The sequence below is a fragment of the Gymnoscopelus microlampas genome, assembly GCF_963454915.1.
Source record: "Gymnoscopelus microlampas genome assembly, chromosome: 15".
In the NCBI taxonomy this organism is placed as follows: Eukaryota; Metazoa; Chordata; class Actinopteri; order Myctophiformes; family Myctophidae; genus Gymnoscopelus; species Gymnoscopelus microlampas.
The window spans coordinates 41,032,996-41,059,371 of NC_139952.1; the positions used below are offsets into that span (position 1 = coordinate 41,032,996).

Here is a 26,376-nt window from a genome sequence, read left to right on the forward strand (position 1 = left end):
TTTTGATGAATAGCATGAGAACGAGTTCATTCCCTTTGTTGAGCAAAATCTGTGTTGAACATGATTTGTGGAGCTCTGTCCTCAACCAAGCCATCCAATCCTAGCAAAATGAGCAGGGGTTAGATGGGTTTTGTGATTGAGGCCAAGAAGTAGCCTTACTAGTTTGTGTTGGGACATTTGGAGCCTTGTTTTTAAGGCCTTGGAGGTGTTGTGATACCATGAAGTGCATGCATAATCGTAATAACCGTGTGTGTGTGTGTGTATGTGTGTGTGTGTGTGTGTGTGTGTGTGTGTGTGTGTGTGTGTGTGTGTGTGTGTGTGTGTGTGTGTGTGTGTGTGTGTGTGTGTGTGTGCTCCCGTGGGCGTGACACCAACAACTATTGGGACTTTATCGTTCTCAATAACAGTGACTGACAGTCAGTCTCATATCTCATAGGTGTAATATCCATTCATAAAAACAATGAACTGTTCAGATCATGTTGTAAGAGAGGAAACAAAGGATTATTATGAAGGTTGATTTACAGTGGAATTGTCTGGTACAGAAATGTCTACAAAGTTGTGCATAAATTCTGAAGGTGGCCTGAACAACAGGAACCACAGAGAGTGTGGATTTTGAAGAAATAGGTAGGCAAGAATTCAAAGTTAGAAGAGAGGCTGATGACTCTAATAGAGTAAGGGTGGGTTTTAAGGGCTCTATTTTGGAGCAGGAGCACTGTCAACAGTTGCACTGAATTCAGATGAATTGACCATTCCACATTTTGCAGTGGCTCAGAGTTCTTACCCACTGCCTGTATTTGGTGTTTTGGGGATTCACTGTACACTGGGGTGGGAGGAGAGGTGAAGTAGGGGGTGTGGTTTGCAAATCAGCAGCAATTTAGGTGTCAACAAGGTCAAAGATTTGCCCAGTGAAACAGCGTCATCATCACTCACACAGAATATTGAAAGCATATATCCATATAGGTTTCTCCTCCATAAAAGTCTTACTGATTGGTCAACTAGCTTCTGAAATTGGGTTCTCTAAAACATGTCTTTAATCTGCAGAAATTGTATCTGGATGAAAGGAACCAGGTAGGTGTTAGGCAAGTTAGTTAGATGAGACATACTGTACTATTTGCATGAGCTGAATAACTGATTCAGATAGAGTATGATTGCATTTTAATAACATAGATTTTGCTTGTTATGCAACCAACCAGTGTATCAAATAACCTTGAGAATTAAGAGATATAAATCTGGAGAGGGGGAATTCATTATCTAGCCTTGTAATAAGAGCAGTTCATTTCATGCATTGTTTCAGAAACCAAAGTATGATATAATTTGTCCTCTAATAGAATATGTAAACATCTCTCATAGGCTGAAACACCTGGTGTGACATTAGTGTTATGAAGAAATGTATCTGACCTGATACAAAGTTGAGAAAGTCATCGTCTGAGAGTAGGAGTGAATCAAAAGGCCAATGGGATCTGGATTGGTTAAATTGTCCCGCAAGAGAGAGTTCAAAGGTCACAGGCGTGATCAGATATCAGTCTTCTATGAAGTCGGTTGTTATCTAACAGAAAATGAAAGTCTCTGCAAAAAAAAAAATTATCACACCCACTCACCCAGTGTGAATAAACGGTGCTTTTTGGCCCCAAGGACCCCTTCCAACATTGTGAATACCTTTGCGGAGATACATGCTGCTGGCTGTGCCTTTAGTGTTTACTGTACTGTGGTACAAAGTCACAAGGAAACTAAACATCTGTTACAGGAGAGAGCAGATGATAACTTCTGTCTGGACAGTGTCTCTCTCTGAATGTTTGTGGAGATGACTGATTTATCCTTAGTTACACCTATAGCTCTGAGTGCAATTACTGTAGTTTCACTCAGGCAGGTTTGGCTGCTTAAATCAGTCATTCCCCATCCTACAATTAGATGTACAAATTAACATTGTGACACTTCTGTATTTATTAATTAAGTTGAGTTACCTTGAACTCTCAGCCCAGGACCCATGGGAGGAGAGTGACATAATTATTCACAGAACTAAGTAATTCAGCTTATATTTACATAATAGTAATGTATATAATACTATAATATAGTAATATTTACAATAGGTATACAAAGTCTGTTTTTATCTGATGTGTTCAGATTCTTGCATGCCTTTTCTTCTTCATGTACATGTATTCAAGAATGAAGTTGATTTAATGTTAAATGTATTTATTATCCAGTCAGTATAACATGATGAAGAGTTGTTATTAAAACACAGGTCAGTATAACATGATGAAGAGTTGTTATTAAAACACAGTTTAACTCTCTTTATGTAGGTAAAGCTCTAGCTGAAGCTAAAGCTTATCTCAGCAAGGAGACAGCAGAGCAGATGAATAGAAGACTGAATTCAGCTCATGTGTTTGGTAAGTAGGATAACAATAGACTCAATGAAAACTATAGATTCAACTTTATTATACTGTACATTTATCAATGAAACAAACAAACACACACACACGCACGCACGCACGCACGCACGCACGCACGCACGCACGCACGCACGCACGCACGCACGCACGCACGCACGCACACACACACACACACACACACACACACACACACACACACACACACACACACACACACACACACACACACACACACACACACACACACACACACACACGTTACAATGTCTGTGCTTCATCTAAACGTATATGTTCTGTAGATCTGCAGGTCTGGACAGAACTGGAGAAAAGTAACAAACTACTGACAGAAAAAAAACAAGAATTGGATGAAAGTAATAAACTACTTACAAAGAAAGGCCAAGAATTGGATGAAAGTAATAAACTACTTACAAAAAAAGCCCAAGAATTGGATGAAAGTAATAAACTACTTACAAAGAAAGGCCAAGAATTGGATGAAAGTAATAAACTACTTACAAAAAAAGCCCAAGAATTTGATGAAAGTAATAAACTACTTACAAAGAAAGGCCAAGAATTGGATGAAAGTAATAAACTACTTACAAAAAAAGGCCAAGAATTGGATGAAAGTAATAAACTACTTACAAAGAAAGGCCAAGAATTGGATGAAAGTAATAAACTACTTACAAAGAAAGGCCAAGAATTGGATGAAAGTAATAAACTACTTACAAAGAAAGGCCAAGAATTGGATGAAAGTAATAAACTACTTACAAAGAAAGGCCAAGAATTGGATGAAAGTAATAAACTACTTACAAAGAAAGGCCAAGAATTGGATGAAAGTAATAAACTACTAACAGAAACATACCAACAACTGAATCAGAAAGATGAAGAGCTGAAGACGATGCAAGAGGAATGGGATGATGTCATCACTGAAAACAAACAGCTTGGTGAGAAATGGATTTAAAAATAAAGACCTCATCTCTCTTGATTATTTTTATATTAAATAATGAATACTATTTAATATAATAATTATATCTTCAACGTTGCAGCTCAGCAGATCTGTGATCTGAAGACTGAATTAGAGAAACTGAGGACTGAATCAGACAAAAAGACTGGTCAGTAATCAGAAATATATTTCCTTTATGTGTGTCGTCAACATTAGTAAGTTGATAAATAGTTGTCTTGTCTTATAGAGAGTGGGTTTACCTCTACAGCAGGCCACAAGCTACCAATCAGGAGATGGAGCATCAACATCCCTCCACAAAGTTAGTAATCAAAAGTGCAAAAGTACTGTAAAATACATCCAGTGTCATTTAATAGCCCAGGAACCCCCTTTTTTTCCTTATTATTATTGTCAATACATTGACTGTTTATGTTGTGTTGCAGAGGATGGAGAGAACACAGACTCCACTCTTCCACTGAGGAGGACACGCAGTATGCTATGGCTTCCTCCAACCTGTGAGTCCATGTTACTCTTTCAATTTCTGTTGAACTTCATGATGTTACACTATTCATTCTGGTCATGCATTCAGTTTCATATCCTGCCTTTAAAATGTGTTATAAATGAAACTCTCAACTCTCTATGCTTCTACTTGTTCTATTGACAAGAAATAGGAAATCTACATAATGACGTAAATTGTATCACCTGCTCATGTCTGTGCATCTCAGATTGTGTTATTGTGTGTACTTAATGTGCGGACAAGCCCACTGACTGCTAATGTGTTAGAAAAGAAAAATAGACGCTCTGTTTGAGGAGATAATGAAAGGATATTCATCGCTATACCTGCTGTATTATATTATGTGACGATAAAGGACTTAAAATTGACTTGATGTTTGTTGCCAAGTTTGTAATATCGAATACACCCAAGCAGAATAAAAAAGTAAATAAGAATACTTCTGAAAGCTTAGTTGAGGGAATTTATTAGAATTTCTGGCCGTCAGATTATAACAGGAATGCACAAATCCTTCAGTTTTCTGGAAGAAAGTTGTTAGATTATGAGTATTATAGTATTGAGTGTTGCCTGTATTGCTCTTGAGGCTTGCTCTTGAATGCATGTGTGTCTGCAGACACCAAATTGTAGTCTAATCTCAACCATCTGCTGTCCATGGACCCTCTCACATATAGCAAGTGTAGTCAGACCTTAAGACTGTCAATAAGGGTGTAAAAACACATGAACATTACCAGTAAAGAGTAACACAAAAGAAAAGAGGGTAATTGTGAATTGTCAAACAGTTCAAGTCTTTCCATTTGATGTCAGAACCACACCATAGCATCTCATCATGACATCACAGATTAGAGCATATATATGTGCAGATTGTGTGACTATAGAACATGGCTAAAGCTCTTTCACTCTCCTTGGTATTTAATCCACCTGGACTGTTTGATTGATGTCTGTGTTGTGTTGCAGTGGGTGGAGAGACCACAGATGAAGACTCCTCTCTACCAGTGAGGAAGAGGAGACGCAGTAAGGCTCGACCTCCAGATAGTGAGTTTTTGCTGCTTTTACAAATAGTCTAACAAGGAACATTATAGAGAATGTGTTAATCTCAAAACATTTAAGTGCAATTAGTGCACAAGGTTTAAACATAATGAATACAGAAAAATATATAACCTTGATGTATGGAGTTAAGAGACAGTGGAATATGTCAACAGTCTTTTTCTCTATTTGTTCACATTTTCTCTTCCAATTTTGTCATTGCCAATTCTAAATGTGCTTTGTGTTCCCTGTTGCTGCCAAATCCCCCACTGTTGGTCTGGTGGTGTAGACTACATGTGTTTCCTCTGACACACATTGGGTCACCAACCGCTTCTTTACTAATTACTTGATTTTATCATTTATATTACGATAAAATGAAGGGTTAGGGTTATCAAACATGTCTGAAGATGACCAATTTGTCCGAGAACAGGACAGCAATTATCTTTCACACTATGCATGCACAGAGTCTCTGAACAACACTTATGATGTGACATTTTCACTCTATTCTTCCATTGTGTTGTCTTTCAGTGTCAGCAGACAACATTGTTGACTCACCAGTGTCTCCCTCTGTGTCTGAGCTGAGACTGGTGCTACTGGGGAGGACTGTAGCTGTGAGGAACGCAGTAGGAAACACCATCCTGGGCAGGGAGGTGTTTGGTGCTGAGGCCAGCTCCTCTGAACTGAGCCAGAGGAGTAGGAGGAGAGAGGGTGACGTCTGTGGGAGACGGTTGGTGCTGGTGGACGCTCCAGACTTCTCTGGACGCTCACTGGAGGACACAAGGCAGGATGTGGGGCTGTGTGTACGTCTGTCTGCCCCGGGTCCCCATGCCTTCCTCCTGGTCATACCAGCAGAGTCCTCTGAAGGAGAGGTGAGAGGGATGATGGAGAAGATGCAGGAGGCGTTTGGAGAGAGCTGCTGGGAACACAGCATTGTCATCATTATCCACACTGACAGTGTGAAGAAGCAGAGTGTTGAGGAGTTTCTCCAAGCAGGCAGTCAGGAACATCAGCAGCTCGTAGAGAAATGTGGGAACAGATGCCACGTCCTCAACATTACAGACAGCAGCAATGCTGGTCAGGTTTCACAGCTGCTGGAGAAGATAGAGAACATGGTGGCACGAAACACAGAGAGCTTCTACAGCACTCAGACCTACCAGGAGGCAGAGGCCCTGGTCAGAGAGATGGAGAGAAAGATTCAGAGGGACATGGAGGAGAGGAGACACATAGAGGAGCAGGAGATGAGGGAGAGGTTTGAGAAGGAGCTGAAGGACTCTCTGAGGAAGATAGAGGGATCCATCCAAGAGCACGAGGGAGACATCAGGAAGATCGACCATCGAATAAGTGAACTGGAGAGACAAATGAGGGAGGAGTGGGGTGAAGAGAAGAAAAGAGAGCTGGAAGGGGAGCTGAGGAGGGAGTCTGAGAGAAGAGAGGAGATGGAGAGAAAGCTAGATAGTGTTAGAGCAGAGAGAGAGAATGAGAGGAGAGAGAGGGAAGAGAGACACACACAGGACATAGAGGAGATGAGAGAGACCTACGAAGCAGAGGCCAGAGTGGAAGCAGAGAGAAACCTGATGAAGGTTCTCCTGCCTGAGATCCATAGCATTGTGATTTTAAAAACAAAGATGCAGAGAGAGTTTAACAGACAGCTGGGGGAGAAGAACAGAGAGATGACAACACTGAGACAAACATTAAAGGAGAGCCACAGCCGTTATTCAGTGCTGGAGGAGAACATCATGATCTCAAACACAAAGATGCAGAGAGAGTTGAAGAGACAAGTGGAGGAGAAGAACAGAGAGATGACAACACTGAAACAAAAGTTAAAGGAATTAATTAATTAATTAACTAATTCAGTGCTGGAGTGTATCACAACTCACTGGAAAAACACCTGAAAAAATAAAACTTTAGTCCAAAATTCTCCTTTAATGGAAAAACTGCCATCAGAACCTGAAGGGAGTACACATGAGAGGAGAAGAGAGCGATGCTGCTTAATTTTTAGCTGCTGTACAGAACAGTACAGAACCGTCAGTTTGGAGGAGCAAAACGAAATGTGAAATTGTTTACATGATCCACCTATAAAAAGGTCATGGTAACAGACGTTGATCACTATTGTTAGCTTATAATACCAGTATGCTCAAAAATTAACTATGGTGTTTGAGTAGATATAATCTACCTGGTAACTTGAGTATGTGTAACATATGTGTAACATTCTTTTTATCTAAGTATTATATTATATATGATTACATACTATATAAAACTCATGGGTAAGCATTTTAACATAGTGTTGTTAATCCCTGTACAGTTATTTCCATATAGAGTAGATCTCATTAACACATCTCACCTGCTTTATCTTTCTTTGCTAAATGTCAAATTAAGGAAGCACAAAACAGAGTAAATGTTTCTGCTTATTTCTGCTAATTCATGTTATAACGATGATGATTTAACTTTAGGTTTTATATTTTGCCTCTTTCTATATTTGACAATTTGGCCAATATTTGAACAGTTTGTATAGCTTGTTGATTACTTTTGATACAGTAATGGTAATTGTTCAATGCCATAAACACAATTAAACCGTTAACCACAATAATTTGTGTGACAATTAATTGCCAAGTAAAATGTCAGGATCCTAACAGCCCTACGTTCACCCTGTTTGTACAATCAAGTCCAGCTGTGACTGATCAACTCATAGAGCTCAGAGTCTGAAGGACCTACAGTATAATAATGTAATAATAATAATAATACTAGAAAAAGTGCTCCTCGGAGCACAACTCTCCGCCAGCAGACTTGTGTTGGAGATGTTGGGAATGTTCTACTTCTGGGAATGTTCTACTTCTTATGTTCTAATTCTAACAACAAATAGAACATGTTACTGTGTCATAGTAACATGACACAAGTGTCCTATCCGTCTGTATAACTGTCCTATCCGTCCTGTCTGTGTCATTTAACATGACACAATGTCTGTATAAGTGTCCTATCCGTCCTGTCTATGTAAGTGTCCTATCCGTCCTGTCTATGTAAGTGTCCTATCCGTCCTGTCTGTCTAAGTGTCCTATCCGTCCTGTCTATGTAAGTGTCCTATCCATCCTGTCTATGTAAGTGTCCTATCCGTCCTGTCTATATAAGTGTCCTATCCGTCCTGTCTGTGTAAGTGTCCTATCCCTCCTGTCTGTATAAGTGTCCTATCCGTCCTGTCTATGTAAGTGTCCTATCCGTCCTGTCTGTGTAAGTGTTCTATCCGTCCTGTCTGTATAAGTGTCCTATCCGTCCTGTCTGTATAAGTGTCCTATCCGTCCTGTCTGTATAAGTGTCCTATCCGTCCTGTCTGTATAAGTGTCCTATCCGTCCTGTCTGTGTAAGTGTCATATCCCTCCTGTCTATGTAAGTGTCCTATCTGTCCTATCTGTCCAATTATGTATCCTATCTAATTGTTACAGTATCCACCATTTCTCAGCCATTTCGTGATGGTTCCTGTCTTACCTCACTTTGAAAGAGGCACAGACTCTTTCAAAGTGACGCCATGTATTTGTAAGTGTCCTATCCGTCCTGTCTGTGTAAGTGTCCTCTTCCTCCTGTCTGTATAAGTGTCCTATCCGTCCTGTCTATGTAAGTGTCCTATCCCTTCTGTCTGTGTAAGTGTTCTATCCGTCCTGTCTGTATAAGTGTCCTATCCGTCCTGTCTGTATAAGTGTCCTATCCGTCCTGTTTGTATAAGTGTCCTATCCGTCCTGTCTGTGTAAGTGTCATATCCCTCCTGTCTATATAAGTGTCCTATCTGTCCTATCTGTCCAATTATGTATCCTATCTAATTGTTACAGTATCCACCATTTCTCAGCCATTTCGTGATGGTTCCTGTCTTACCTAGCCGCTATCCGTCCTGTCTATGTAAGTGTCCTATCCGTCCTGTCTGTGTAAGTGTCCTCTTCCGTCCTGTCTGTGTAAGTGTCCTATCCCTCCTGTCTGTATAAGTGTCCTATCCGTCCTGTCTATGTAAGTGTCCTATCCGTCCTGTCTGTGTAAGTGTCCTATCCGTCCTGTCTGTGTAAGTGTTCTATCCGTCCTGTCTGTATAAGTGTCCTATCCGTCCTGTCTGTATAAGTGTCCTATCCCTCCTGTCTGTATAAGTGTCCTATCCGTCCTGTCTGTGTAAGTGTCATATCCCTCCTGTCTGTATAAGTGTCCTATCCGTCCTGTCTGTGTAAGTGTCATGTCCCTCCTGTCTATATGAGTGTCCTATCTGTCCTATCTGTCCAATTATGTATCCTATCTAATTGTTACAGTATCAGCCATTTCGTGATGGTTCCTGTCTTACCTCACTTTGACAGTGGCACAGACACTGTCAAAGTGACGCCATGTATTTATAGGCCGCTATGCGTCACTAGCCAATCAGATCACAGTATTTCACCGTATTGTCACGTGTCACGTGAGGCTTGACCAATCGGTGTGTCATATTTAGAAAGTGAAAACAAAACTCTCCTGGCGGAGAGTAATAATGATCAGCTCATAGAGCTCAGAGTCTGAAGGACCTACAGTATAATAATGAAAATGATAAGGTTCTATCATCATAGCAGTGAGACGGGTACATCTATACAGGGTTCTATCACAATGCTAAATGATTCTCAGGCCTAAACCCCCTAAAATAATCATATCTGAACAGGGGACCCCCCCCCCACCCTGACAAGCACTTGGAACTGTAGGAGTCGAGGCATTACATTTAGTTTGACTCGGTTCCACAGTTAAATATTGTGAAAATGGCAGATCTACAAGCTCACAACGGTGTTGACAGATACATTCAGATACATCCACTGAAAGGGTTCTATCACAGCAGTGAGACAGGTACATTCTCTAAAAGGGTTCTATCACAGCAGTGAGACGGATACATTCTCTGAAATGGTTCTATCAGAGCAGTGAGACAGGTACATTCTCTGAAAGGGTTCTATCAAAGCAGTGAGACAGGTACATTCTCTGAAAGGGTTCTATGAGAGCAGTGAGACAGGTACATTCTCTGCTGGGGTTCTATCACAGTGCCAGCAGTGAGACAGATACATTATCTAATGGAGTTCTATCACAGGGCCAGCAGTGAGACAGATACATTATCTAATGGAGTTCTATCACAGTGCCAGCAGTGAGACAGATACATTATCTAATGGAGTTCTATCACAGGGCCAGCAGTGAGACAGGTACAGAATGTGTTCTATCACAGAAAGGACCAGCAGTAGAATAGAATAGATTAGACATAATCCTACCAAAAATGCTTTAATAGACAAATGAATGTGGGCAGACCGGATATTATATATATATATATATATATATATATATATATATATATATATATATATATATATATATATATATATATATATATATATTCAACTCTTAAGTGTGTACAAACCAAATCCATATATACTCTTCAGAGTTAAATGAATACAGATTTTAATGCATTCATACACTGTACTATTCCATGCATAACACATGTGACAAACACTGTGCGACCACAAGATGGCGCTGCCTGCATCTTCTTTTTAATCACCTTTCCTAGCCTATGTCGGACAAAACGGAAGGGGAGGCAGCTTCGTACCGTTTACCGTGCGCACGACCTAATCACCACAACAGCAGCCAGCCGGTGCGGGGGCTTTTTCCTTTTTTTCCCAAAACATTTTTTGGTCACCATTTTCTCCAGGAACCATTTCTGCTGTAACGCCACCGGCAGCATGCGCTGGGTTGCCAGGTTTGCACAGCCAGCGCCAGAAACAAGCAACCACCTTCATGAAAAAAAAAAAAAACACCCAAATGGTCCGCAATGTTCCAGGGGTGTCCCCGCGCGTCCCAACACTCCACAGGGGGTCAGTGGACCAGCAGGGGGTCCGCGGACCCCCTGTGGACCCCCTGAAACATAACAAATATAATTTCTTCAAATTTTTTCCTTTTTCAAAAAAACTTTTCCACAGTTTTACTCCGGCGATTTGGGTCCCCCAATCTACACACGGCCACGCTGGGCCCCGTGCGCGGCTGGGGTTGAGGGGGGCGTAGCCCCCCGAAACTCTAGTGTTTCATAAATCATTATAGGAGTTTTAGTAGTGCCAGCAAACCTGATCTTCCTCACTGTTCACCATTCAAGACTGTATTATCTATACTTACTACTGAAGGCTGGCTGATACTGTACATACTGTATATTCATTGTTATACTCACTACTGATAGTAATAGTCTACATATTTATTAATATATCCCAGTGGTTCTCAAATATTTTCATGTCAAGGACCCCCAAATTAATGTATTAATACAGACCTCCATCTGAAAACATTTTCTGCCAGGGACCCCCCAAAACATGTCTCAAGATTACAAAAATAAATAAAAAATAGCCCATGTATAAAGTTAAAGTGATTAAACTGATTCTGGTTAACAATAGTTCTTCTTTTTTTCTGAGGAAGCCCCTCACGGACCCCGCAGGGTCCCCAAGCCCCACTTTGAGAACCACTGATATATCCATTGGTGATACTGTAGATGTATATCCATGCATTTATAGAATGGTGATAGATTTACATTTATACTCATTTATTGATAGAATATTCATGAACTCAGTCAGATATCTAAGATATAGTCAGACACAGATGTCTAGTCATGTCATGTTTATTATCCGTGTTACATTTAATGATATCACTGCTCCGACACCTGAATTTATCTACTGAGATCAATACAGTTTTATCTTATCTCCTTGGAAAGATATGTGGCCATAAGAACAGAACTACAATAACCGACAAACTACCTCACACACAATGGCCGGTCTGTCAAATGTATGGACATACGGACGGACGGACGGACGGACGGACGGACAGGAACAGAGCACCCACCCCTTGCTGGTAGTGTTGGTGACATTATAGGAGTTTTAGTAGTGCCAGCACACTTAGAAGCGACACCTGATCTTCCTCACTGTTCATATACATGTATATTCATGCACTGAAGATAGATTTATATTTACATTTATTGACAGAATATTCAGTGAGACACAGTGCAGATGTCAAGTGTCAGATTATGTCAGTGTATTTACCCACCCTGGCTGGTAGTGTTGGTATCAGGACAGTAGAGGTTGAGGGCAGGTTGCTGGTATAGTGTTGGTATCAGGACAGTAGAGGTTGAGGGCAGGTTGCTGGTATAGTGTTGGTATCAGGACAGTAGAGGTTGAGGACAGGTTGCTGGTATAGTGTTGGTATCAGGACAGTAGAGGTTGAGGGCAGGTTGCTGGTATAGTGTTGGTATCAGGACAGTAGAGGTTGAGGGCAGGTTGCTGGTATAGTGTTGGTATCAGGACAGTAGAGGTTGAGGGCAGGTTGCTGGTATAGTGTTGGCATCAGGACAGTAGAGGTTGAGGACAGGTTGCTGGTATAGTGTTGGTATCAGGACAGTAGAGGTTGAGGACAGGTTGCTGGTATAGTGTTGGTATCAGGACAGTAGAGGTTGAGGTCAGCAGGTAGTTGGAGAACAGCAGCTGGTAGGTCTGCTGCACAGAGTCCAGTCTGTGAGTCAGCTCTGTCAGTCTGGACTGCTGCAAGCTAGACTGAGACTGGAACATCAAGGTGACACGTGTGACATACACACATGTATAGTCACAGTTTTGTTTATTATGAACGTGTTCTTTGTATTTTTAAGAGCCTTATTGTGTATTAGAATGAGCAGGGAACTTATATTTTAGGAACAGACCTATCCCACTTTTCGCCACAAGGTGGCACATCCGCCTGTGAGACAGGTAGTTCTAGGTGGTCACGTGACATCTTTCTTCAGATGAACAAGGAAGAGAGAAAGAACAACACCAAAACTGACTCTGTCTCCCGTTGTTCCCTGTTTGTTCAGGTAAATGAAGTATTAGAACGTTAAACATGTTCAATATGAGCACCTTGTAATGTAAAACAAAGTTTGTCTTGGTTTTATACCTGAAATGTGGTGATTTTGTATTAGTTTGTTGTGTGTAGTGAAATCTGGCCCTAGGCAGTCAGATTCATGGCAGCCATTACTGCTGCTCACACACCTGTCCTGTAATGTGTTTCACTTACAGTGTTGTTGTTGCTCCCTTTAGTGGTCTTCAGTGGTCCTTGAGGGGGTTCCGGGGGGTCCCCAGCAGAAGGTGTTAATACATTTCACCCCTTTATCCAGGATACTTTGGCTATTCAAAAATAGCAGATCTACAAGCTTGCAGCGCTTGTAGATCTGCTATTCTTTTTTAAGTGAATTTTGTGGAATTACAGACATCAGATAGACACAGGTACAGCCGTTGCCATGGATACAGGACAATAAAGGGCCAGCATCCGGTGTGATGTGTGCCGTTGAAAACAAAGCAGACAGACAGACAGACAGACAGACAGACAGACACAAAGGAGGTCAAAAACAAACACCAAGTAACAACAGAGACTTTTCAGATATCTTACTCTACAACCTACTGATTGTGTAGAAATGGATGATCCTACAGTATGTTAAATGAACACTGGAGAGATGTTGCTGTGTGCTGCTATGGTTCTGAACCTTGTTCTACTTACTACTGCTTGTAATGTTGTCAACTTATGAAATGAAGATGACTCTGTGTTTGGACATGTTGTCAGCTAAAAGCCTAAAGGTAAAATAAGACACTGTAGAAACCTCAACTGTCAATATGATGGATGGAATACTGTAGGTCAATGTTCACACTGCATGGTGGATAAACTGCTGCTCTGCTCTGCTCTGCCTCTAGGCTGAGAGTGAATGTTTGTGCTGTCTAATGTTCAGTGTACTGACATAAGATGTTTAAGACTGGTTCTCAACATCCGGTCCGGGGACCACCAGGGGTCCAAATGGACCCTTATGGGTCTGTAACTAAACTTTTATCAAAAGAGGGTCCACAGCCTATTGTATATCAAACTGGGGGTCCTTGCAATTAAAAAAGCTGAGAACCAGTGCACTGCTACTGTAAGTAGTAATAAGCCAGCTGCCTGTGACACCAGCCTGAAACAGACAGGAAGAGTACAAACTATCATCATAAAGCAATGCAATAAACAGTGTTGTCCTCATCTCAACCCAACACTACAGGAGTTTATGTCATTACAGAGGAGTTCAACTATTCAGTGAATTCATATGATATGCATAGGACCTGCAATACTCTTGGCCCTCCATGGTAAACGTTTAGAAACGACTGCAAACTAAACAATCAAAAACTTAAACATAAATGATTGCATATTTATTGCATTCCTGTCAACCCAGAGAGATGCCTTTGAGATGCCTTTGAATTTTTGAGCCACTGAATGCACTTAACTTCATGATAGAGTATAAACAGACTTGCTTTTCAATTATGTTGACATTTAAAGCGTTTATAAAATGCTGAATTTGTGTAATATCAGATCTAAATAGAGACCAGACTTGTTGGAAGCTGGCTGTTGTTTTGGCTCCATAGTGGCATCCATCAGGTTCTAGAAAAGTTTAGATTTCATTAGAAACAAAACATTTGACACTTACACAGACAGGACGGATAGGGCCTCTTACATAGACAGGACGGATAGGACACTTATACAGACAGGACGGATAGGACACTTATACAGACAGGACGGATAGGACACTTATACAGACAGGACGGATAGGACACTTATACAGACAGGACGGATAGGACACGTATACAGACAGGACGGATAGGACAGTTATACAGTAACTCCAGGTGGGGATACCAGTTTTATCCAACTAAGGTTTGGATAAAACAGACGGATAGGACACGGATAGGACACTTGTGTCATGTTACTATGACACAGTAACATGTTCTAATTAGAACATAAGAATTAGAACATTCCCAACATTCCCAACACAAGTCTGCTGGCGGAGACTTGTGCTCTGAGGAGCACTTTTTCTAGTTATTATTATTATTCACCATATGAAGTGTTTCCATAACCATTAGCTTCCTTTACAACCAAGCATACTGTATGCTATGAATTTTTTTGATTAAGGTCTGCTTTATTTAACTACGGGACACAGCAAAGTAACAACATAATTATGTTTATAATAATGGACAGGTCATGAATGAAAAACATGTTTTAATTAGGATCTGTGTGCGGGTTCTACAAATGTACTTTAAAATTAGTACATCTGCTTACTGAACACTTAAACTTAAATATACAAGACATTACTGACATATTTAATTATTTTATACTTTAAAAATGTTTTTATATTTGAAAATGCATGAACATTTTTCAACATGGAAATGATTATGACGATTATGCAAAAATAATTGTGTTTAGACGATTATGTAATAATTGTGACAAGCCTCGTCGTCACTACTGATTTCTAACCCTTTACTGTCATTTTTAATAAGATTAAAGAGAATTAGGTCAAACTAGCAGGTTCAGAATCATCTGCCATAAAACCCTATTATTCTCTGATAATTTCATAAAAGCAAAGGTTAAATTCTCAATCTGAAATGTCTTGCAGACTGCTTAGCTGTTTGTAGAACAAGCTCACGCGTTGTGAGCTTGTAGATCTGCTATTGTCGATTACTTTAACTCTAAGCATATTTTGATACCAATACCACAATGTAGGCATTTAGCAGACCATACCTTTATACTTTTACTCAAGTAAGATTTTGAATGCAGGTGTCATGCTGACAGACTGCTTATTCATTTGTATTATAGCTTTTTGATTCCTTTTGATTTTATGTGTTTGCTTTTCTTTCACACCCAATCAATCAATCAATCAAACAAGGCTTTATTTTAGTGTCTGTAACTGTATAAACTGGTAGCAGTGACGTGGTGGTGACGGTGCTGTCCCCCCCCCCCCCCCCCCCCCCCCCCCCCCCCCCTCAGGGTCCAGGCAGCCAGGCCCTGCATCCTGTTCTTTGATGAGTTTGACTCGCTGGCCCCCAGGAGGGGTCATGACAACACGGGGGTGACGGACCGCGTGGTCAACCAGCTCCTCACACAGCTGGACGGGGTGGAGGGTCTGCAAGGTACTGTAACACCAGTGGTTCTCAAACTCTTTCATGTCAAGGACCCCCAAAATGATGGTTTCTTTTTTTTTTGTGGCTGCTGTCTCAAATTTTCCACAGTATAAAATAATGGTTAAAGTGGTTAAAATGATTTTGACGCCATATTAACTAGTTTTGCTGGGGGACCCCCTGTTACCCCCCCCCCCCCCCCCCCCCCCCCCCCCCAAGGACCCCTGGTTCACTTTGAGAACCAATGCACTACACACTTCACATACTGTTTACCATGGTCTGCTAGCAAAATCATGAGTATTTATTTAACTCTGAAAGTATAAAAAATAGACCAAATAGGGGGGGGTCATACCGGGATCACACCTTGGCAAACAGGGACAGAAAATTGGACATTAAAATGTGGGTCCCGACCCATGGTTTGGGAAACAGTGTATTAACTGGCTGAGCCACCAGGCATCCCCAGTAATATATATCATTATTTTTATTTTTTTTAAGATGCATTTTTTGGCTTTAATGCCTTTATTGATAGGATAGTAGTCTGACAGGAAATGGGTAGAGAGATGGGAGGAGTGACATGCAGCAAAAGGCCATCGGGATTTGGGACTCGAACCCGCAACGTGCTGTCAGGCTACTTTGGAGCCTATATAGTTGCCTGGACCGGACCGCTACGCCAGCGGTCCAGCCCACAATACAGATAATTTGAGGTAAAATATTTGTGTTGTGTTTTGCTATCAGGTGTGTATGTGCTCGCAGCCAGCAGTGGACCAGACCTGATAGACCCGGCCCTGCTGAGACCTGGTAGACTGGACAAGTCCCTCTACTGCCCTCCCCAGGACCTGGTCTGTACTGTTTAATATCATACACCCACTCATAATGATCACTGTTTTAACACACTAATATGTCAACCATTTAACATACTTATTATATCGTTGTTGTCGGGCAGAAACCTCTTATCGTCCATTATTTTAACACCCTACTTGATCTGTACTACAGCGTCACACAAAACGCGTTGTGAGCTTGTAGATCTGCTACTTTTGATGCTTTTGAATGTGAATCCTGAAAAGTAACAGTTTTGGACATAATGATGAAGTTTCCACCCGACAGAAACATAGAAACCATGTAAGGTCACACAGTGATTCACAAAGACAAAACAGTTGGTATAGTAGAACACTTTTAAAAAGTAGGTGGAAGACAACTTAAAACATAATGAACCCTTTATACTTAGTGGACCGCTGTCCCCCAGGACTTCCCCTGTACACCACATCTCTTTGCCCAAGCTATAGCCCATCTAGAAGTTCACAACGAGACGCATCGCCACGCCTAACAAGCTTTGTGAGCCTATAGATCTTATATAGATTGTAGATCGTGAGTTTTATAGATTGTTGTGAGCTTATAGATCAGCAACTGTTCGCGCCTCCCAGAATAAGCTCTATGCACAGCAGCCATTTTGGAGAGAAATTGGGCCTCTTCTTTACTTTACCTTCACAGGTGTTACCCAATGATACTTAATGAAGGCTCTGTTCCATTCTGGTCAAACAGAGTCAGGGTGCTGATATTGTTGCATGTTGGCTCACTGGAAACACTCTGCTACACCAGTGGGTCTCAAAGTGTGGTCCAGGGACCCTCATGGTTACAAGTTGAGGGGGTTCCAAATGGCCCCTTAAAAGGTGTGTAACTCTGAGAGTGTACAAATGGAACCAAATGGACCCGTTCCATTTGTACACTCTCAGTGTTATGGGTATCCTTTAAAATTAAAAGGTTTGAGAACCACTGTGCTACACTAAATGGAACAGAGCCTTCATTAGTATCATTGGTAAAACCTGTGAAGGAAGTAAGGAACACGCCCCCCTCCCCCCTCATCTAGACTGAGTGGTAAAACATTGAGCAGCATGGAGCGTTGGAGTTTGGAAGCGCTCGTTGGAAATCACTCAACGGTCCTGCGTACCACCTGTTTCTAAATGTCACATAATGCAGGAGGCAGCGGGACGTTGCGTTGTTGTAAAACGAGCGCTTCCAAACTCTGACACTTAGAAAAATAATCACCTGCACGGAATTCATTGACAGAAAGTATCTCATAACATGTCTCTACGGTGGATTTTTATGAAACATAAACTTTGCAGATAGAAAGAGGATAATTCAAGCTTTCTGTACAGCTGCCATGTTGGTGAGTTTAATGTCGTTTAATACAATCAGATAGGACTTTTCTGTTTGGATGTATGGGGCTGTAAAGGCCAGAACGTTTGTTTTTGCCACTCAGTAGGCGTTCCCGCATAACTTCCGGGTACGATGATGTCACGCGCATAGCCTCTATAGGGACGCTATAGGGTTCAAGTCAGTGGTTAATGTAAATGAAGTGCCTTCGGTGTGGATCTATAACCACCTTAAAACCTTCTCTCTCTCTCTGTGTGTCTCTTCCTCTGGCGGCGGGTTCAGGAGGATGGTGTGGAGATCCTCAGGGCTCTGAGCGCGGGCCTGCCCCTGGCCGATGACGTGGACCTGGGGCAGCTGGCCGCCGCCACGGAGCGTTTCACCGGAGCCGACCTGAGAGCCCTGCTGTACAACGGACAGCTGGAGGCGGCACACGGCAGCCTGGCGGCCAGCACCACACATGTCAGTACTACTGGGGGTTGGGTTCTGCTTCCTTCCTACCATTCCCTCTTAACCCATTAAGACCGGGACATTTTTTTATATTTTAACCACTTTAGAGGGATATCTGCAAAGTAACTAGTAAGTAAAGTTTTTCAAATAATTGTAATGGAGTAAAAGTACAATATTTGCCTCTGAGATATAGTGCAGTAAAAGTATTGAAAATTGCAAAAACTCCACTAAACTAAAAGTACCTCAAAATTGTACTTAAGTACAGACTTGAGTAAATGTACTTTATGTTACTTTACACCACTGCATTTGTGAACACATGGATTTAAAAGTTCTCGGTTACCATTTTTGAATGATTTTGAATGCAGGCATATTACTTTTAACAGTGTATCTCTATATTGAGGTACTGACACTTTTACTTAACCCATTAAAACCATCTGTGTAACCACTTTAACCATTATTTTATACTTTCGCTATTCAAAAATAGCAGATCTACAAGCTCATAGCGCGGCACTCGGTGCCGCGCTATGAGCTTGTATATCTGCTATTTTTGAAAAATAGTGAAAATCTGTGCTAATATTTGAATATATATATTGTTTAAAGCGAACATTTTTAACTCAAATCTTTGCTTCTCGGGGGTCCCTGGAACAACATATTTTGAGATGGGGGTTTGTGGCCAAATACACATCATTTTGGGGGTCCTTGACATGAAAGTTTGAGAACCACTGATTATAACACCATACGTTTTTTCAAAAAACTGTTAGGATTCAGAAGACATTTGTAGAATCCCCAGAAGCAAAGATTTGAGTTACAAATGTTCACTTATATATATTCAAATATTTGCACACATTTTCACGATAAAGAATAAAAATAAATAGCAGATCTACAAGCTCATAGTGCAGGACTTGGTGCCGCGCTATGAGCTTGTATATCTGCTATTTTCTTCCACCACTGCAACTATTACTGACTATCATCTCCTTTAGAATACATAGAGGCACCACACGTATACCAGAAAGCCACTAGATGGCACTGTAACACAACTTCTTTTGTTGTAAAAACCCCAGAACTCTCAGTGCGTCTCTGGTCCAAACTCCATGAGCCAGGACCTCACAGGGTTGTCGGTACGACTCCCCCCGGCCTACATGCCTTCCATCCAGAGGGGCTTTGAGGAGCTGAACCAGGAGCAGATGGAGCGCCTCCTACAGGAGATCAGAACCATCAAGAGCAGCCACAGGAGAGACAATGTGAGTTACACCCATAGACTGTAAAACAATATGGACGAAGGGAACAGTGAGGTCACCCATTGGTTTCTACAGACACGTTTTCAAGACACTTTTTCGTCTAATTCAAATCCACCATCTTGGAATTTCCAGTCCCGGAAAGCATTTTTTTAAATGTAGCATCACCATCATTTTAACCCCTTTATCCATATTTTATGCCAAATACATATCAATTTGGGAGTCCAATTCTGACAAGTTCTGACATGACATATTGTATGTAAGATGTGTGTAATGCCCTGGGATCCGTACCCGGGTCTCTGCTGCTCTTCTACCTCCAAGGTAGATGATCTAGATATAGTCGACTATAATGTATTGTGGCGGTGCCTTGATGGCATCGTAATGGCTGATTTTACACTTGGTTGCATGCTGAAAATAGCCGATCTACAAATGCGTTGCAGCGTGATGCGTTGTGAGTTTGTAGATCCGCTATTTTCAGTGAGCAACACCCGAGTGCAGCCAACATACAATGGACCCTTCGCTAAACCCCACCCCAAAAGCGATTGTCCAATGCCAGCTTAGCAACCGTTGTTAGCCTGGCACAGGTCTGGCAAACTTTCGTCACCTGCCATAGCTGTCAATGTTATTTCGCCCGCACACACACACAATCATTTGCAACATAATAGCAAGAACAGGAATACCACGATAACGCAATGGTGACTATGAACCAGCAACAGATTCCATTAACCCACAACTGGAGGGTTCTTTTCCCAAGCTGAAATCTGCCCTTAAACTGGAAGACTATGGCTGTGCCTGTGTTGTTGAACACAGTTTAACTTTGGGAATGGGAAAGTAGCCTATTACACGACTCACTCGCCCAGGTGGTGTCAATGATACTAATCACCGTAATCGTAACACAATTCAGAATCCCAGCGCTGCCTGTTTCGAATTCCGCATATTAAAGTATATTCATTCATTTGTTTGTCTATTTATTAACTGCTACTGTAGTCTTACCCTGCGGTACATGAAAACTCCTGTTACAGTCATGGATCAACTTCAACCTGGTGTTTGCACTTTCTCCATTTACGGTCCGTACATCTATATAAACGTTCAGATTTCAAATATAAATTGCTTATGCTATGGCCACGGATGTTAAAATTATGCACGGGACTCTCAAAAGTACCCGTATATTCTGTGTTGTTCAATAAAAAAGCATTTTAATCCGATCGGTGGCCATTTTCTCATAGAGTTATAATGTATCAGAGTGCAATACACCTACCAACCGATAGGGTCGCTTAGTTGAACGCATATGGAGAAAATGGCCACCGATCAGATTAAAATGCTTTTTATTGAACAATACGGATGATACGGGTACTTTTGAGAACCCGTACATAAATGTAACATCCGTGGCCATGGGATAAGCACTTTATATTTGAAATATGAACGTGTCTGTAGATGTACGGGCCATAAATGGAGAAAGTGCAAACACCAGGTTGAAGTTCATCCATGACGGTCGAGACAGTCGACCGTCGTGTATCCATGGCTATTACTCCCTCTAACATTTCCCGTGTTTTTAGTTCATTGAAATAACTAGAAGCTCGCCCCCGCTACGCGGGGGCTCGCGTCTAGCCCGCGGCCACGCCCACGTAGCGCCCGCGGCCACTTGGCAACTCATATAAGTGGCGTAGCGTCATGAGGGTCAGTGGGGCCGTGGCTCGGTCAGTGAAGACCCTGTAGTGCGGATGATATGTGGCATAGAGGGGCAGATTGTAAATCCCCAGAGGAAACATCCGTGGGCTACCATTGGTTCAGCGATGTGTGCGGTCGCCCTGCGGCCCCTCCTCCTCCACCAATGTGCAGTATTGAGAGCCCTGACGTCACAACAATTGGAGCGATGGGCACTGCACTGTGGTTGGTTAGGGTACACCTAGGGCCCAGGTAGAACCCAGTTAAAGTCTGCATGGGCAAACCCAGGTAGGACCCGCCTTGGTCCCACATAAACATGGGTAGTTGGGGCCCACCTAAGGGCCAGGTAGAAGCTACTTAATAGCCTGCATGGGCATCGCAGTTGGGACTGAAGTGGATGCCGCTGACATTGCTGACATGGGGTCCATATGGTTTAGCCCACCTTGAAACCATATGGGAACTACGCTGGCATGCTGGCTGTAATGCAAACGCTGCATCATACCTGCAGTGTGTAGTTTGATGTTGTGTGTGTAGCAGATATACCTGCAGTGTGTAGATCAATGTCCATATGAAAGTCAATGGCCAGCAGTTTTTTTTTTCCCCAGCAGAGTTTGTAGTGTCTCTGTCTCTCTCTGGAAGAGGTTGCACATGAACTCTGCAGCCGCACTGAGGCGCTCCAACACAAACACTCTGACATTAAGCTGCTTCACACAACAAACATCAGCACAGCGCTGCTGTTTGTCCAAAAGACACAATATCTCCTCTCCCACCGACGTCATGTGTTCATTTATCGACAGCCGTACAGACTCCTTTTGACACATTTTACCTCGTTTATCCAGCTCTCACTGACTCATAGGGCTGTTATTTTGCTGCGATCAAGTCAACGATGTGAGAGATTAGCTATCACAGACGGACGGACAGGGGGTGAAACATAGTCTTGCGCCATGCCTTTCGGCCTGGCGGAGACAATAAAAAAAGGAAAGTAAAGGAAATGAGCATTTCTGCAACAAAAGTAGTCAACAAACTATACTATGAAAACATGGGCCACATTGTCAAAGAATGTAAGAAAGAGGCAGTCATGTAGAAAATAGCCGATCTACAAGCTTACAAAGCCTCTCAACGTGAGGCGTTTTGAGCTTGTAGATCGGCTATTTTCACAATATGTACTTGTGGAACGGAGTCAAACAGAATGGGGGGGTCCCCAGATCAAGTACGTTTATTTGGGGGGGGGGGGGGCGGCGGCGTGAAAGGGTTGATAAGCACTGCTGTAATCGGAGCGAAATTATCTGAAATTACTACATGACCATAATGCAGCCTAACATGCGTTGCACGGGGCGGTCCTGCCATTACGTTAGTTACTGTAGTTGCTGTGGAGCTACATAGTTCTCCAGAAGACACACACAAACATACACCATGTACAATGGACTAACTGAGCAGCAATATTGACATTCACCACACGAACGTGCATTGTTGACAAAGTGATTGCACAGCCGCTGCAGGCATGACAACCACGTTAGCGACATGGCAGCTATCACAGCGCCCTGTCCGTCGTCGCTGGGACTAACTGTGATGGCTACAGCAGTAACAGCAAGCTGTCTGCGATGCCATTGTCTGGAGACTGCTCTTAGCGTGACACGACCAATGAGAGTGAGCGCTGTAGTTGTTGCTAAGATACGGTGGCGTCTCTGCCCCATAGCTTGTAGATCTCTCACGCATGATTGGCGTAGGCTGCGTTGCCAGGTCTGACTGTTTGTATAAGCGATTTTGGGCTTAGTTGGGTGCACTTTTGGGCTCGTTTCCATAGACCACGGCAGCGCTTATTTCTTTCCCGTGACCGATGTGGCAAAAAAAGTGCAAAACGAACCATCCGGAAGTAAATTGCGAGATGAAATATATAGCACTTTGTGATTATTAGAGAAGGAGACACATGTGAAGGTTGAAAATGAAAGGTAGGAGATTATATAGTTTTTCATGAGGGATTTTTGTAGCAAGTTGTGAGAGAATTGGGCCACTCCTGTGGGCGGGGGGCTGATTAGAACCATTGGGGTTTGAAAGGAGACGCTCTCTGTTTGAGTGATAAGATGTCATGCACATTTGTCCAGTGCATAGCCTACTGCAGGCCTTGTTGATTAGATTTAGAAGAGATTTTGAAGCTCTTGCTGTTGAAATGATCAATTATTCTTAATGGGAAAAGCCGTCATTTAACATGCAAGTCAATGGGTGAGAAGCAAAGTTTGCCAGGCGCTGCCAGGCCTGGGTGTGACTAACTCCGCACCACCAGTCACAGAGTGGAGTGGGTGGGGCTTAGCGAAGGGTCCATTACTTTGTTGACGAAATTGTCAATATATTTAGTCTTAGTCTTAGTTTTAGTTATCAGAGCATAGTTTTTATTTAGTTTTTATTTAGTTTTCTACAGTGAAAAAAAGGTAGTCATCAGGACAGTGTGTAACTGTGTGTGTGTGTGTGTGTGTGTGTGTGTGTGTGTGTGTGTGTGTGTGTGTGTGTGTGTGTGTGTGTGTGTGTGTGTGTGTGTGTGTGTGTGTGTTCAGTGTCATCAGGACAGTGTGTAACTGTGTTGTGTGTGTGTGTGTGTGTGTGTGTGTGTTCAGTGTCATCAGGACAGTGTGTAACTGTGTTGTGTGTGTGTGTTCAGGGTCATCAGGTCAGAGGTCAGTTGACTCAGTGGATCATGCCTGCTGCTCAGTCAGTCTCATCTGACCTCTGACCTCAGCTCTGCTGACCACCAGAGCCTCTCTCAGCAAGGCTGACTGGAGCTCATATACAGCAGCCTGTGAGTACAATACACTGTTCTACACACTGTGGTTCTATAACTTTATATGTAATCCATCAAGACCGTGAACGCATCTGTGTCACTTTAGATTTTTTTTGGCCATTCAAAAATAGCAGATCTACAAGCTCATAGCGCGGCACCGAGTGCCATGCTATGAGCTTGTAGCTCTGCTATTTTTGAAAAATCTCGACATTAAAAAAAAAAAAAAAAAACATTTTTTTTGTGTTTTAAAGCAAACATTTTCTTCTGGGGGTCCCTGGAACAACATATTTTGAGATGGGGTTCGCGGCCAAATACATAACATTCTGGATGGACCTTGACATGGAAAAGTTGGAGCACCACTGATATTATTGCAACATACTGCTAGGATTTAGCTCTTTCTCTCTCTCTGTCTCTGTCTCTGTCTCTCTGTCTCTCTGTGTCTCTCTCTCTCTCTCTCTCTCTCTCTCTCTCTCTCTCTCTGTCTCGCTGTCTCTGTCTCTCTCTCTGTCTCTGTCTCTGTCTCTGTCTCTGTCTCTGTCTCTGTCTCTGTCTCTCTGTCTGACGTTCTCTCTCTCTGAGAGAGACGTTCTCTCTCTCAGAGAGAGAGAGAGAATGTCCACACATGCGCGACCGACAAGTTGAGCCAGCTGGTTGCATTTCCGGCCCTTCCTTTGATATCTTCTGGGGCTTTGAGTAGCTGGTGGGCAGTTCACTGGCTTCGGATGCTGTCAATGCACTGAATGGGACATTATCACGTTTAATCAGACTATTGATTGGTCTAAGTAGGTGAGATACTGACCTACCGACATTTAATTGGTCCGAAATGGGTCGGCAGTTTCAACAAAGTGCCGGTTTTACGGATGTGTAGTTCTTTGACTAGAGCTATTATACAAGTGAGGACAGAGGAATGTACACTATTCAACATGAAAACATTATACACGTGCAATATAAGATATTAATATTATCCAGCAATATGAAAACATTAGTGCACCTTGACAAAATGAAAACACCATTACATTATTATGAATAGCATTAACCTCAACATAGGGGGAACATGAGCCAAAAATAGCCGATCTACAAGCTCACGCGTCGGTTGTAGATCGGCTAGATTTGGCAAAAAATATTTGGTGTTAACAGAAAAAAAAGCGTCCGAGAAATGTAGGGCAGTTTTTTACTGAGAATAGAGGGTTCAAGTAGGCTAACTTCTCATTTATTTTGGATAATAATTTAATGTATTATTCTGCTATTCTTTATTATGCTCACATAAGCTATTCAGATGGGGTAAACTAAACAGTGCAAAGTATTCAGGCCATTCACCACAGATAAATAAGGATGTTTACATTTATCGAAGTACGAGTGCGTGTGTTATATTATGTTTGTTCTGGATCGTCTGCCTTGCATTCCCCCTGCAAGAAAACTACAAGTGACAAACCCGCCCAGTGGAGTGAACACAGGACGTATCTGTCCTCTTGGTTGGTGCGCTATCACTGCCGGGTGATAGTTCAACAGTGCTGAACCCGGATACGTGCATCAGCGCCGTCAACTTGTCGCATCTGGGCGGTCTTTCCTGTTTTTCCACATATCAGACAGAGAGAGAGAGAATATTTGGGTCAAAGCATTCATGCACGCACGCACGCATGCACACATGTGCACATGCACGTATGCACACCACCACCATAAGCAAGCCAATAGTAACAGCATCACAACTACCTCACATTCACTCCACTTCTAAGTATGTGCATCTAGAGCCTCCTAAAGCAGCACTTTGATATCAGATATGTAGATCTACTTATTGTAACCTTAGTTATTTCACTTTATACTCCATTTTAACCATTTCAACCTCAGAAAAGGTGTCTCTTTGATTGCTTTTGTTTGGGCTTAAAAGGAAGTAACAAACTAATGACCTTCTACAAAACACACACATTTGAAGAATGTTTAATGTTCATATTAACTTCATGCAAGCATTCTGTTCATTGATATTCATGCAATCCTTCAGGGTAATCTGCAGCAAGTGTGCAGATTCCTGATTTGGTTCATTGAATTGATTAGTATTTCAGGTATCTCAGCTATAGTTTAATTCAGGGGTCATCATAGGCGGGGGAAAAAACAGATCTGCACACGTGTCACATCGTGTTGTGAGCTTGCAGATCACAAGTAGATCTTGTTGATCTGCTATTTTCGCCTTGCGACACCATCATACTACAATGTATAATAAAGAGCATAAATGGTTAAAGGCCCAATCCGGGATTGTTTTGAATAACCGTAAATTAGGATTACTAGACCATACCCGGTCGACGCATCCGTGGGGGGATA

The 26,376-nt window shown here is 42.1% G+C and overlaps 2 protein-coding genes across 15 annotated transcripts in view; both read left to right on the forward strand.

Annotated features, from left to right (window-relative positions):
* LOC311062432 (uncharacterized protein) overlaps positions 1–26,376 on the forward strand; it is a 106,480-nt gene that overhangs the window by 54,100 nt on the left and 26,004 nt on the right. For 5 of the 14 annotated variants that reach the window (XM_084081459.1, XM_084081466.1, XM_084081469.1 and 2 more), the window contains one exon: positions 2,304–2,384. In XM_084081459.1, the coding sequence (XP_083937585.1) occupies positions 2,304–2,384 (81 nt within the window). Of the gene's footprint in view, positions 1–2,303; positions 2,385–3,131; positions 3,329–3,430; positions 3,497–3,574; positions 3,647–3,767; positions 3,840–4,789; positions 4,868–5,386; positions 6,737–26,376 lie in introns of those variants that run through there. The other 9 variants (XM_084081471.1, XM_084081470.1, XM_084081472.1 and 6 more) reach the window with 5 other exon arrangements.
* Positions 9,746–26,376, forward strand: part of LOC311061213 (peroxisomal ATPase PEX1-like) — a gene marked incomplete at its 5' end in the record, with an annotated part of 30,014 nt that continues 13,383 nt past the window's right edge. The window contains 6 exons of the mRNA XM_084079767.1: positions 9,746–9,762; positions 12,642–12,701; positions 15,662–15,804; positions 16,528–16,631; positions 18,226–18,402; positions 19,452–19,631. Coding sequence (XP_083935893.1) covers positions 9,746–9,762; positions 12,642–12,701; positions 15,662–15,804; positions 16,528–16,631; positions 18,226–18,402; positions 19,452–19,631 — 681 coding nt within the window. The remainder of the gene's footprint in view (positions 9,763–12,641; positions 12,702–15,661; positions 15,805–16,527; positions 16,632–18,225; positions 18,403–19,451; positions 19,632–26,376) is intronic.